The sequence below is a fragment of the Carassius carassius genome, chromosome 31 (genome assembly GCF_963082965.1).
Source record: "Carassius carassius chromosome 31, fCarCar2.1, whole genome shotgun sequence".
In the NCBI taxonomy this organism is placed as follows: Eukaryota; Metazoa; Chordata; class Actinopteri; order Cypriniformes; family Cyprinidae; genus Carassius; species Carassius carassius.
This window is the reverse complement of record NC_081785.1, coordinates 24,228,356-24,243,110: the sequence shown is the minus strand read 5'-3', so window position 1 is coordinate 24,243,110 and position 14,755 is coordinate 24,228,356. Positions and strand designations below refer to the sequence as shown.

At 36.3% G+C, this 14,755-nt stretch overlaps 1 protein-coding gene across 3 annotated transcripts in view; it reads left to right on the top strand.

Moving 5' to 3' along the window:
* daam2 (dishevelled associated activator of morphogenesis 2) overlaps nt 1-14,755 on the top strand; it is a 189,767-nt gene that overhangs the window by 117,082 nt on the left and 57,930 nt on the right. For all 3 annotated transcript variants that reach the window (XM_059519409.1, XM_059519410.1, XM_059519408.1), the window contains exon 4: nt 9,032-9,106. In XM_059519409.1, coding sequence (XP_059375392.1) covers nt 9,032-9,106 — 75 coding nt within the window. The remainder of the gene's footprint in view (nt 1-9,031; nt 9,107-14,755) is intronic.

Sequence of the window (14,755 nt, the reverse complement as noted above, 5' to 3'; positions counted from 1 at the left end):
TTCATGTCTGCGGGTTGAAGCGACAATCGTAATAGTGTGATATTTAGCCCCTAAAATGCGAATTTTACCAATTTCTGCCAAAAAATTTTTTATTTTATTCCACGGAACGCAATCTGTATCAGGGGAACCCCCTCAAAACGCGACTGGGCTAGTTTTGGACTAGTTTTGAGAAGCAACTGGGCAGGCTTTGCAGTGAAAACCTGGCAACCCTAATGTGAACGCATGTGCTGGAGATATACTATTAATCACAGGAGCACCTTTACTGATGAAATGTGCATGAAAATCGCATTAGATTTTTTGCACAGCCCTAATTACAACTTTAGTTAAATGTTGACTATAAACATCCTTGACTTGAAGTGAACTTCGAGAGAAGCAGATCTGTATAAGATCTGTATAAAAACAACACTTTTATTTATGTATTCATGTATTTATTTATTTGTTTCACTGGAAATAGAATCTCTGTATATTTTGGCATGGTGAATGGGAGGACAACCCAGTGCGACGTTAGATTTTGGAAAGATGATTGTCTAGACCTAAAAAATGAGGCCAATTACTACACTGGCTTTGGGACAGTCAGAAATCTGTTTGCTAATGTGATTTAGCTGGGGGGATTCTGGAGAGGCAAACTGTTATTGAAGGCACAGTTTCTTGTTTGGCCCAGAAGTATAGTTCAGTCCTGTTGTATGTTGTGCCTCTTGTGCAAACTATTTGAATTGTTTCAGAGCTCTTGACGAAATGTTCCAGAATAGTGTGTCAAATACAAAATTAAGATTTCATTAACACACAACCTGCTTTAATTTTAAATTAAATATTAAGCCAATAGAAATGTAAGAAATATAAGTTTCTAGTCAGGTCAGAGTTGGTTGTGTTACAAGTGAGCCAATTTTGAGCTTTTTACATATGTAAGTAAGGACTTGCTATTTGAAAATAGCCTATTAATGTACTAACCAGTTAGAGACTATAATTTATAAAATATGAATTAACTATAGTTTTGATTTTAACATTACTGTATAGCTATAAGGTGTCGCCTACTTTTTATAATGAAAAGTAAGCATAATCAATATTTCTCAGCTTGTTCTGCTTTCCCCCACAATTAAAGACATACAACATAGGTACATAGACACTAAATTGTCCATAGATGTGAGTGTGAATGTGTGTGTGTGACTGGTCATCTTTCCATGGTATTTTCATGGTGTTTTATGGCCCAAGACAATGGAATAGGTTCTAGCATCCTTGTGGGCCAACAAGTAGTTTGGAAAATGGATGGATGGGATGGATTTCTCACCTTGTCAAAGTGCCTTCTTTGATTGTCTTATTATTAAAGGATACATATTTAGTAATAAACTAAATGTATGGGACAGCTAGATCAGCCAATGCTGCATAAGGAAAACATTTGCAAATGTTTCAACTCTTCATCTTCTTGCAATATCTTAATTTTTTTTTTTTAAGTTTAAAAGTTTAACAACCCTCTTTGGTTGTGTTTGTGTTTCTATTTTGCTCAGTCATAAAATCTATTCTGCCTAATGGATAAAAAAAAAATCTATATATTCTGTACATGATTTCCCTTTGACCAACCCCACATGTAAACTACTGACTGTCTCTTCTATTTATTTGATTCATCATGAAGCATGTCTTACTTATTTGCTGGCGATTTCAACCAAACATTGAATCAGTATTACATTCAAATTGGCAGTATAATGGATACCCAAAATAAGATAAAAAAAAAAAAACTGTTTGTGTGTAAGGTTGCAGAGTGCACGCCCTTCACAAACATGTATCTTTTTCCTGTTTGGATTCTGTCATCACATTCACATTTTGACAGCTGGACCCTCAAGGAAGTCTTTAAGTTCAGCCAAAAATGCTCCAAATATCCATAAACTCTCATGAGTGCATTCTGAGGGAAGGAAAAGTTTTCAAACAAAACCACAGAAATCGAAGACCCAGAGAAACATCTAAGCAAATGCACAAACTCAGAGGTCACCCTGGCTATAGTGAGATTTACACTCAGAGAATGGGCTTCTTGAGTAAAGACAGCCAAACCCCACCTTAGTTCAGCATTTTCAGAGAACACGAAAGCAAAATTTGCAACAGACTTCTCAAAAGGAGAACCCAATGTACCTTATATTAATGTGTAGTTTGGAGTCATGGAAAGGCCACTCATAAGAAATACTCATATCCAGCCATAGAACCAGAGTCAACATTTCCACTGTCACTTACACCAAAGTCCATTTTGGCAAGTCGTGCCACTCGGCCGCCATCTTGGCAACGCCTCCGGGCAGCTATTTCAGACTAACAAGACCAGGCTCCTATCTAAATGAATGGGCAGAGAGTCAGAACTGCACTTTCACTGGTCACCGGGACATAAAAACTGCATGCATAGAAACAGCAGTAGAATATGATAAAAATCGCTGAAAATGTTTTATGACTTTGCCCCAAAATAAGGTTTAAAAAATAGGTTATTAGGGCTGGGTACCAAACTTCGATGCCTTTATGATATCGAACGAAAAACTATGAGTATCGAAAAATAATTTATCTTTCGGTGCCAAATTTCGGTTCCAAAAGCCAAGCGGCGGTTTTATATATATTTTTTTTTGCCAAGCGGCTGTGTCTGTGTGAGCTTGTAGCATACGTGCATGTAAGGACCTAAATTCGCCATGATTGGCTGACCATCACCATGTGACGTGACGGGGAGGATTTCTGAAGATACTCGCAGTCACATAACACAAGTGTAGTTGTTTTTTCTCAAAACGTTTCCGTTTTACAATGCCAAAGAGGTTTAAAGTGTGGCTACACTTTATAAAAGTGGATGCCGAATCAGCAAAGTGCAACATATGCGATAAGAGTATTGCAACCAAAGCCGGCAATACCACCAATTTAATGAAGCATTTGTTTGGATGAGTGTTTTGCCCTCCCTCCCTGTTTAGTTTGGTCTACCCCATTGCGTATCTTAAAATAGCCCCCTTTCACGTCGTCTAAAAAACTGAGAGAGAGAGACAGATTTATCCGGTACAGCGAATTTCTCTAAGCAGCAGGCCACTGTATACGTTCACTTAAAACATAACCAACTGTGTTTACGATAATATTTGCAGAGACAATTATTTTGATATATTTGTGTGTGTATGTGTTCATTCAGAAGTTACGATACGCGAAAGATGAATTCATTCTCTGTACACGCATTGTCTGAAATGCTGCTCGCAGCGCGTGCTTTGAATGAGTGAGCTCAAGCTCCGAAAGTGCGCGAATTGTTTAAAATGCTTGAATCAGCAATATTTAGAAACAAGTGCAAAAGATCAGCTACGATCCGTTTCACCCCTTCAAGCGAGTGAACAACGCGAAGCAAGTTAGGAATTTTACATCACTATTCACGATAGCCCATCGGACTGGAAAACACAATAGCCCCGGGACGTAGGGCTAACGATTTTGCGAGCCCTGCACCTCAGATCTATCCAGTTTGTGAAACACTGGTTTCCACACTGGTTTCGTTAAACAAAACAAATTATTATTATAAAAGATTGACTGAAAAGAATCATCGGTTCACTAATCGGATCATGAACTTGTATTACCGAGCCAAAGATTATCTATTATTGAACATCTCGAATGAATAAAGACTTCAAGTTCATCTGTAAAGCACATAAAGCTATCGTTTGAGTTTATAAACTTCTTATTCATGCATGATTCGTATGGATTTGCTAACTGAATGCAAAGTGTGAGTTCTAGAAGAATGTTTGTGTCTTGATAAGCATGTATCGCTCACTAGGAGTTGCTAAATGAACAGCTGCTGTTCTTTGTTTTTTTTGTTTTTTCAACGGAGGATCAGTTGCCCTATTGGTTAAAATCCCCAAACTGTTTACTTAAATATTAAATTAATAAATGACATCAAAACAGGGGCGTTTGCATTATGATGTGGTGGGCTGCTGTGGGCCAGAAAGTCATGGGCAACTTTTTGGTCCCAGTCCGCCCCTGAATGGCGCACCCCTATCCAAAAAGCACAACCAGTTGTATTAATAATGTTATCCTGAGTGTGAAGTGTTACCAGAATTTGTTTTAATTAAGGTGAAAAATAAAAGTTTTGTGTTTAATGTATTTGTGTTGATGTTGAAATGGATTTTAAAGCATATGGTATCGAAAAAAGTATCGTGAGGAACCGGTATCGAAACTGAGGTATCGAAATTGGCAAGGATCGAAAGATTTTGAACAATACCCAGCCCTACAGGTTATACTTTTACTACGCATGCAGTTCCTCAACTGTGCGCGTACGTCAGTGGAACCAGACGATAGGCTTAAATGTTTCCCGGCTTGACTTTTATATAGTTGAATGGAGGATTGAGGAAGTGGCATGTCTCTTATAAATTGTCTCTGCTTACACCCACATTTGTTGATATTCCTTTTTGTTAACTCATTGATATGTAATTTCATTAGCTAGCCAATATGAACATTTAAAGTTATATAATGTTTATAATTTTAAATAACAGTGTCAGTGAGTTGCAGAATCTGTCTGTTCCAGTCAATTTTGTAGTATAAGGTTCCCTCAAAAGTATGATGCAATGCATAACTGCATGCGATATAATGCACCAAAATATTATGTGCACAAAATCTCAAATACATACAGATAATTATGTCTGTAATTGTGCACAAAACAAGCTGATTAATTTGCATTTGTAATAATATATGCACATAGTTTTTTTACATTTTACAATTTACAGATTTTTATTTGTTTTATGTGATGGTCATTCACAAGAACTGATTTAAACTATTTGCACACTCACAGTAAGTTTGTCAGACCAAGTCTCAAATGATCATCAATCTCTCTGTACGTTGTAATTAGTTTACATACTAAATACTTGCACACAAACATGCCAAAGAGTAAAGACCATGCCTTCTCATGAATATTATGAAGAGGCAACTGATTTCAAACCCATCAAAAAGAAAATTGTTCACATCACATCAAATATTAAGTACACCAATCATAGTGATATTTGGTAAATTATCACAATGGAACACTACATAAAAGATCATAGAAATGAATTCCACTGATGTTGGATGTTGGATATGCTCTGAAAAATAAAACTGTTAAATAAAAAAGTTTCTGAACAAAGCTAAATATATGATTATAGACTTTTGTGTTTGGGTTTAATCTCTAAACCACATTTGACCCATACTGGGAATTTGCTGGCCAAAATCATGTTTATTATTGTTACCTTGTGTATTGCTCCTTTGATAGTACAACTATTGAAACACAGAAGGAGCTGTTCTAACCTTAAGCCAAATATGCTCCTTCTCTCTATCACTTTTTGTTTGTTCCAGAGATGGAAATTAGAGCATTGTATTAACCTTCTTGAGCTGGTCAGTGTAAACGTTCTGACATGTTTTGAGACTGCAGATGATAAGAATGTGAAACCCCATTAAATTGAGTGTTCTGTTTGATAAAAAAAAAAACAAGGATTGAGATCCAGGCCAAGCATTGTTTGAACACTTACCACTGAGAGGAAAGTTGCAAGTTGATTGGATCTGATTGCAAGTTATACATCCTAGGTTGTTGTTGTTTTGTGGTGTGTAAAACACAAAGCTCTGTGCCAAAGTTCCAGTATTTATGATAACTGTTAGTCATGTCACTCTGTTGTACAGGAAAGCATTTTCATGTGAAATGTAAAAGGTAAAACTGCAAGATCCAAACAAACAGCTTAGTGGTAGGATGTTGTTTCATTACTTTATTACTTTTGCAGCCAGCCATCACAGAACACAACCCACACTTACTGTAGGAAGGCAGCAGGGAAAAAATAACTTCATGTTTACCATAGCAATTAAATTACCTGATAAACATTTACCAAGATAAAATGGGCTCAGATTGACCCATATGATAATGACACAAGAAACTGAACTGAATGATATGATCTGTGGTGATTAAAATGTTTTAACTGAAAACACAATCAGAATGTAATGCACAAGGAAGTCGGAATATTGTTAAAAACAAATACTAATCCAGACCTCAGGCTCCAAAGCACCCTGACTACATTTATTTTCAGTTTGTCAGTCTGTTCTGTATACAGTGATCTAGTCACTTCAGTTGTTTGGGAATAAACAATTTTATTTGGCCTAGTTAATACTCACATAGTTTCCACAAGCTGCCAGATCACTGTGCTATCCATTGGAGGAATGCAATGCTAAGTTGCCGCTATTTCCTGTCACTATATAAGTGATACAGCGTTTTTTTTTATATAAATGAATGTAGAATGTAGAATCCTAGATAGCACTGTAACAGGATAGATCACATTCTTTTAAAATCAATCAAGCTAATAGCTCAATTCTCTCTTGAGAAACATTAGAAGTATTTATTATTTAAACATCTAAGGAATGTTATTACAGATTGCCTAATCCGTAGGTCATTTTGATCTTGTATAAAGAGTAATGTTCTGAATAATAATAATAAATAAATTCTAACTATTTATTTCTAGAAACCATATGTGGAACTTTTCTATTATTTTTGTTGACATTTTCTATACAAGGTCAGTTTAATTATCACTGTTTCCCGTCAAAAACCTGTGGTTAAAATGTTCTCTCCAATCAAACATTGGCTAATTGATCATAGTGCATAATTTGCTGTCAGTCTGAATGGGTAGAAATGGCATTGATCAGTTAAAAAACTTGTGTAGTGAAGAAAATAGCTTTAATGTAAATAACAGCAGAACTGTGATATGAAGCGTGAAAAAAAAAAATATATTATTCAAATCTTGAATCAATTAAATATATAGAGTGTCATCATTCTTAATTGTAGTAAATTGTTGTATATTAATGAATCCACACTTGTATCTTATTATTAGGGTCCGAGCACCGATGGTGTGAGGACCCTCTTGTATCTGCTCTGTTTCTACTTCTTCTTCTTCTTCTTCTCCCAAATTAATCGCAATTTTTAGGGCTTAACATGCTCAAAAAGTCATGAAACTTTGCACACGCATCAAACCTGGTGAAAATTTTCGTCTGATATAGGATTCAGAAGAGGGTGTGGCATAATGGCTCGACAGCGCCACCTATACTAAAAAAAATCAACAGCCTTCCAGATATGTTTCACGTACATGCACGAAAATTGACACACACATGTAACACACCAATACCTACAAAAGAGAGAGTAATTTTTGTCATTTCCATGCGTTGTATTTTTAGGAACTCCTCCTAGAGATTTATTCAGATCAACACCAAATTTGGTATGCCTAATCTAAAGGCCTTTGCGATGTTAAATTGCGAAGATCTTGTGTTTTCGTTGAAGGACGTATCCGTGGCGGCCTGGCGAATTTCGATGATTGATCATGAAAAATAAAGTTGCTATAACTCAGATATACAATGTCCAATCTGCCCCGATCTTCACATGTTTGATAAGACTCCGAACCTGAACAGATTGACATGCCCATATTCATTTATAGTCATAGCGCCACCTATTGGCAACAGGAATTGACATATTTTACACTGCGACAAACTACTCCTAGAAATTTTATGATTACCATGGCACCGTGACGAAGTTTGATGTCTCGCCATGGGAATAAAAGATGTTATAACTCAGACATAAAATGTCCGTTCTTCCCCAAACTTCATATGTGTGATAAGAGTCCTGGCCTGAACAGATCTGATGGCCAATATTCCATCGGGTGTGGCAAAATGGCTCGATAGCGCCACCTATACTTTTTCAACGGAGTGCGCCTCGAGCTATGTTTTATGTACATGTACACACATGTAACACAACAATACCTACGAAAAAGTCTCTTGGTATGAAATCTGGATCCCAACAGGAAGTCTGTTATTTAGAATTTTCTCTGTAAAATTGGTGTTGTTTTTGCCATTTTCAGGGGTTGTGCTTTAACAAACTCCTCCTAGAGATTTATTCAGATCAACACCAAACTTGGTCAGCGTAATCTAAAGGCCTTTGCAATGTTAAATTGTGAAGATCTTGAGGTTTCGTTAAAGGGCGTGTCCATAGCAGCCTGACAAATTTCGATGTTTCGCTATGAAAAAGGAAATTAAATACAATGTCCAATCTGCCCCAAACTTCACATGTTAGGTAAGACTTCTGCCCTTAACAGATCTACATGCCCATATTCAGTTATATTCATAGCGCCACCTGCTGGCGACAGGAAGTGACATAGTTTGCGCTGCGTCAAACTACTCCTAGAAATTTTTTGACATTAATGTATTTTTTGTGGTAAGTCTAATCTAAAGGCCTGTGCAATGTTTAATTGTGGAGATCTTGAGTTTTTGTTAAAGGGCGTATCCATGGCGCCATGACAAAATTTGATCTCTCGCCACAGCAAAAGAACTTGATGTAACTCAGGCATAAAATGTTCGATCTTCCCCAAACTTCACATGTTCGATAAGAGTCCTGGCCTGAACACATCTGAAGGCCACTATTCCATTATAATGATAGCGCCACCTGCTGGCAACAGGAAGATTGGCACATATATGGAATATACTTTGATATATTCCACTTATATTTATGAATTTAAATGCATATTTATCACCGTTCACTGCCGGTGATCGCTGTTCTTCACTGCTTGCAGCTTTAAGTTTTTTTTTTTTTTTTATCTAAACTGGTCTTTTATTTTATATTAAAAACAGTTGCAAAACAGTTGTCGAAATAAATGTAGAAAGCATTATAGATAACAATATTATTATTTAAATTTCTTTTATTATTTCTGAACCACCAAATAATCAGATATTGTTTAAATATCCACATATTGTATCAGCACACAGATTCTGTTTTTGCGGTTTTCAACTAAAACATCTGGTGAACTAATTGGACAACAAATATGTTGCTTTTGTTTACTGAACAATCATTTATCAGATACATTTACTTTTAGTACCATTATTACAGGGACATGTGTCATGCTTACAAAGACAATTGTGGTTAAACATACAGTACATCAGCCCTTTTGGTATTAGCTTTTTACCATTCAGTTATTTAAAAGTGATACACATAGTTATTTGTGAAAATCCTGAGTTTCTTGAAATTGAATCTAAATGGCTTTATATTGTGTTCTTTACTTAGGAACAAGAGGATCCCAACAAGCTAGCTACCAGCTGGCCTGATTACTATATAGACCGCATCAATTCCATGGCAGCTGTAAGTACTTACTGTATTACCTTTACATTTCTTAACATAAACAAAGAACCTTTCTGCGCCATTTGTGATAAAAATCTAATTTTAACAACAATTAATGAGGAAAATCTAATGCTGATTTGGAAGCCCACAAGTTATCAATATAAATCTTTTTTTTTTTTTTTTTTTTTTTTAAACTATCATCTGAGACTAGTAGGCAAAATATTTTAGCAATAATTTTTGCAGTCTATTCTTGCTAGCAAAATCTCATTCATGCACATTGTTGGTGATAGACTGCCAAATTGTTATTGGAATTTACTGTGCTCTAGTACATCATGCTCATACATCATTATTGTCATCTAACAGCTGTTAGTTAAAGGGATCCAATTGTGTTTTACATTTTCAACTTCCTATTTTGCATAATGGCGCTGTCTGTGTATGAAAAAGATCTGCAAAGGTACAAAGCACAAAGTCCACTCAAAAGGGAGTTAATTCTCAATCAGTAAGTAAGAGTTTTCTTTCAGGAATATACACATTACAAGTAATTCCTGATCAAGGCATATGCAAGCAATCAATCAGTCAATCATTTTGGGGATAGGGAATGCTAGTGTTAGAGGGTCTTTTTTAAATAAATAAATAAGAAAAAAAGAAGATAGAATAGAAAAAGTATAGAGAATGCTGTTGTCAGAGGCTATCCTTCTTTTTTAAAAATCTGATTCCAAAAAAGTTGGGACACTGTACAAATTGCGAGTAAAAAAGGAATGGAATAATTTACAAATCTCATAAACTTATATTTAATTCACAATAGAATATAGATAACATATCAAATGTTGAAAGTGAGACATTTTGAAATGTCATGCCAAATATTGGCTCATTTTGGACTTCATGAGAGCTACACATTGAAAAAAAGTTGGGACAGGTAGCAATAAGAGGCCGGAAAAGTTAAATGTACATTTAAGGAACAGCTGGAGGACCAATTTGCAACTTATTAGGTCAATTGGCAACATGATTGGGTATACGAAGAGCCTCTCAGAGTGGCAGTGTCTCTCAGAAGTCAAGATGGGCAGAGGATCACCAATTCCCTCAATGCTGCAGCGAAAAATAGTGGAGCAATATCAGAAATGAGTTTCTCAGAGAAAAATTGAAAAAAAAAATAGTTTGAAGTTATCATTGAAGTTATCTACTGTGCATAATATCATCCAAGTTGTTATCAGTGAACAGTTCAGAAGCCTACATCTCTGATGGTATGGGGTTGCATGAGTGCGTGTGGCATGGGCAGCTTAAACATCTGGAAAGGCACCATCAATGCTGAAAGGTATACCCAAGTTCTAGAAAAACATATGCTCCCATCCAGACGTCGTCTCTTTCAGGGAAGACCTTGCATTTTCCAACATGACAATGCCAGACCACATACTGCATCAATTACAACATCATGGCTACGTAGAAGAAGGATCTGGGTATTGAAATGGCCAGCCTGCAGTCCAGAACTTGCACCCATTGAAAACATTTGGCGCATCATGCGACAAAGAAGACCTAAGACAGTTGAGCAACTAAAAGCCTGTATTAGACAAGAATGGGACAACATTCCTATTCCTAAACTTGAGCAACTTGTCTCCTCAGTCCCCAGACGTTTGCAGACTGTTATAAAAAGAAGAGGGGATGCCGCACAGTGGTAAACATGGCCTTGTCCCAACTTTTTTGAGAGGTGTTGATGCCATGAAATTTAAAATCAACTTATTTTTCCCTTACAATTATACATTTTCTCAGTTTAAATATTTGATATGTTATCTATAGTGTATTCTGAATAAAATATTGAAATTTGAAACTTCCACATCATTGCATTCTGTTTTTATTCACAATTTGTACAGTGTCCCAACTTTTTTTCAATCAGGTTTGTAGTAAGTATAAAAACAGAATAGATAATGCAAGTATTAGAGGATCAAAAAAAGGTGGAAGAGATGTTTTTAGCCGTTTCTTGAAGATGGCTAAGAACTCATATCGAGTTGCTTTTATTCTAAATATGCGTGTGCAGCACACCTGCAGCGCGTTAGCATTCGTTAGTTTGTCATTAGTGTTTCATTCTGTTTTCTGTTCTCCTCTCATCTCTATGTCTTCGTTTCCTTTCTTTCTCGCTCCGTATTTTTTTACAAGTTCATCAAACAACTGTGGTAAGAATCATTCATCAATCATGGTGAGTAATAGCTTCTACTGCTATTGTTATTTGCACCGCTTGCCACATGTATAGTTTATCTCTCTCTGTCCGAGACGAGGGATTCACATGTGATAAATGCAGGGAATTAGTTAGGCTGACAGAGAAGATTTTAGAATTAGAGATATGCATCCAAACTTTAATTGAGGACAGTAATAATGTGAGGGCTCTAGATACGGCTTTGGATGTGACTAGCTCAGTGTGTCCTGTACGGTTCTGGTAACAGAGCCTCTGAAGCAGGGCAACTGGTTGACTGTGATGCGGCATAGTCGATGGTCAAAACTCTTCCTTTCCAATCAAAACATCAAACAGGTTCTCCCCACTCAGTGAAGCACCCACTGAGAAACCTGATGAAAGTGCTCTAGTTATTAAAATAGAGACACCAATCACCATAGTCCAATGTTTACCAGGAACCAGAGCGCCTGACGTCTTGGCAAATTTAAAAGTGCTGGCTAATGCTAAACGTAATTACAATAAGATTGTTATTCACGCTGGTGCTAATGATGTTTGACTTCACCAGTCGGAGATCACTAAAAATAACATTAAAGAGGTGTGTGAACTTACAAGCATGATGTCAGACACTGTAATATGCTCTGACACTCAATGGCTGGATGTCAGGTGGTGCCCACAGAATAACATTGTTCCATAGTCAATTGGACGAGCTTTTGGGGCAGACCTGACCTGTTGAAAAGAGATAGCCGCTAGCTGCTAGAAGCCTCACGGCACAGAAGTCAGTTAAATCTAATCACATAAAGACTCTTTCACCTAGATATCACTTTATACAGACTGTGCCTGTTCCCCGAACTGGAAAATACAAAAAACGTCCAAACCAATTTAAGAGTAACAATTTAATTGATGTTCAACAATTAAAAAACAGATGCAATATGGATAAACAAAAGATAAAGCTTGGCTTATTGAATATCAGGTCCCTTTCTATGAAAGCACTTTTTGTAAATGATATGATTACTGATCATAACCTTGATGTGCTATGTTTGACAGAAACCTGGCTAAAACCTGATCATTACATTATTTTAAATGAGTCTTCTCTCCAAGATTACTGTTATAAACATGTGCCACGTCCAAAAGTTAAAGGTGTTGCTTCCATTTATAACAATGTTTTCAGTATTTCTCAGAAGGCGGCCTTCAAGTATAACTCATTTGAAGTAATGGTGCGTCATAACATTATCCAGAGAAACAAGTGTTAATGATAAATCCCTTGAGATGTTTGTACTGGCTACTGTAAACAGGCCACCAGGGCACCATACAGACTTTAGTAAAGAATTTGCTGATTTTATATCCGAGAAAGTGGTGGCTGCAGATAAAGTTTTAATTGTTGGTCATTTTAATATCCATGTTGATAAAGAAAAAGATGCATTGGGATCAGCATTTATAGACATTCTGTTAGACACCACGTCTCAGGACCTACTCATTGTCGAAATCATACTCTAGATTGAATACTGTCACATGGAATTGATGTTGTTGGTGTTGAAATAATGTAGCCATGCATTTATATCTCAGATGATTATTTGGTTTTGTGCAAACTTTATATAGCTAAAACTGTAAAGTCTACTTCTTGTTAAAGGCATGGTAGAATCATCACTTCTACCACAAAAGACTGCTTTGTAAGTAATCTTCCTGATGTATCCCCATTTCTAGACCCCAAAGAACTAGTTAATTACAGACCGATCTCGAATCTCCCTTTTCTATCCAAGATACTAGAAAAGGTAGTATCCTCACAATTATATTTCTTCTTAGAGAAAATGGTATATGTGAGTATTTCCAGTCAGATTTTAGACCGTGGCATAGTACTGAGACTGCTCTCCTTATAGTTACAAATGATCTGCTCTTATCATCTGATCGTGGGTGTATCTCTCTATTAGTTTTATTGGATCTTAGTGCTGCGTTTGACACAATTGACCACAACATTCTTTTCCATAGACTTGAACACTTTGGTCTATAATTAACTAGTTCTTTGGGGTCAAGTTGTGGTTTTTTGATGAGAGGCTTAATAACAGCCAGTTTGAAGGTTTTGGGGACAGACCCCAATGACAATGAGGAATTAATAATAGTCAGAAGAGGATCTATGACTTCTGGAAGCACCTCTTTTAGGAGCTTAGATGGTATAGTGTCTAACATACATGTTGTTGGTTTAGATGATTTAACAAGTTTATACAATTCTTCCTCTCCTATGGTAGAGAATGAGTGGAACTGTTCCTCAGGGGGTCTATAGTGCACTGTCTGATGTGATACTGTAACTGACGGCTGAATGGTTGCAATTTTATCTCTAATATTATCGATTTTAGAAGTAAAGTAGTTCATAAAGTCATTACTGCTGTGGTGTTGGGAAATGTCAACACTTGTTGAGGCTTTATTTTTCGTTAATTTAGCCACTGTATTGAATAAATACCTGGGGTTATGTTTGTTTTCTTCTAAAAGAGAAGAAAAGTAATCAGATCTAGCAGTTTTTAATGCTTTTCTGTAGGATATGTTTAGGGCTGCAACTAACGATTATTTTGATAATCGACTAATCTGTCGATTATTTTTACGATTAATCGGTTTATGTACTTATATTTTAGTTTTTTCCATTTTTTCCCCAAGTAAATTATTAATAAATGGTCTTTATCCTTCAGCATAGATTTTTAAGAGATTTTAACCATTTTGCACTGTCATATCCACATCAAAAATATACCTGGAGTTGTTTTATTGTGTTAGTAATCCTTTGTCGAACTCTTCTGCAATCAAAACACTGACCCATACTCTAGCAAATTTCACAAGTAGATTTCAAATAATGTTTTCACCATGGCAGTCCTTAGAGCTCCTAAAGTAGTTTAACATCCCGAACAAAGCTTATTAAGGAATCTTTCAGAACATATTTTCATGAAGAATAAGGATAAAACAGAATAAAATTGCTGTGCATTGTATTTTATTATTTACTGGGAAACAGCTTTATAGAAGGTTGTCCAGAAAAAAAAATTGGACACACACAAAAAACCTGCTGTGTGAAAAAGAGCAGTGAATACTTAGAAAAAAAGTGCATTTCAAATATCTTTAAACATTTACCTCTTTCATTCAGTCATAATTAGGCTGCACGACTGAATTTTGAACTGGTAAACGACAAACTGATCACAGAACATGTTTGTAAAGCTTTAAATGTTAACTGTTAAAAAGCAATGTTATCAGCTTTGACGACTACACATTTGCAAACAACATTGTACTGGAGAATTTGCACAAATGAAAGTCTTAGGGGCCGTTCACAAATCGCGCCTAAAAACGCGTGGAAAACGATAGGCGCACCGCTTTCTCCTTCTTTCCAAAACGCTCGGGCAGAAGCGCCCCTGAGGCGTCTGCCTTTGCTAAGCAGCCATGACGTGCTCTCTCCTTGAAGACGCGGAAATTTCAGGAAAGGATAAATGGATTTGCAGCTCAAAAAATCGCTTGCAGTAGCTCTGCTACTAAATTTATTT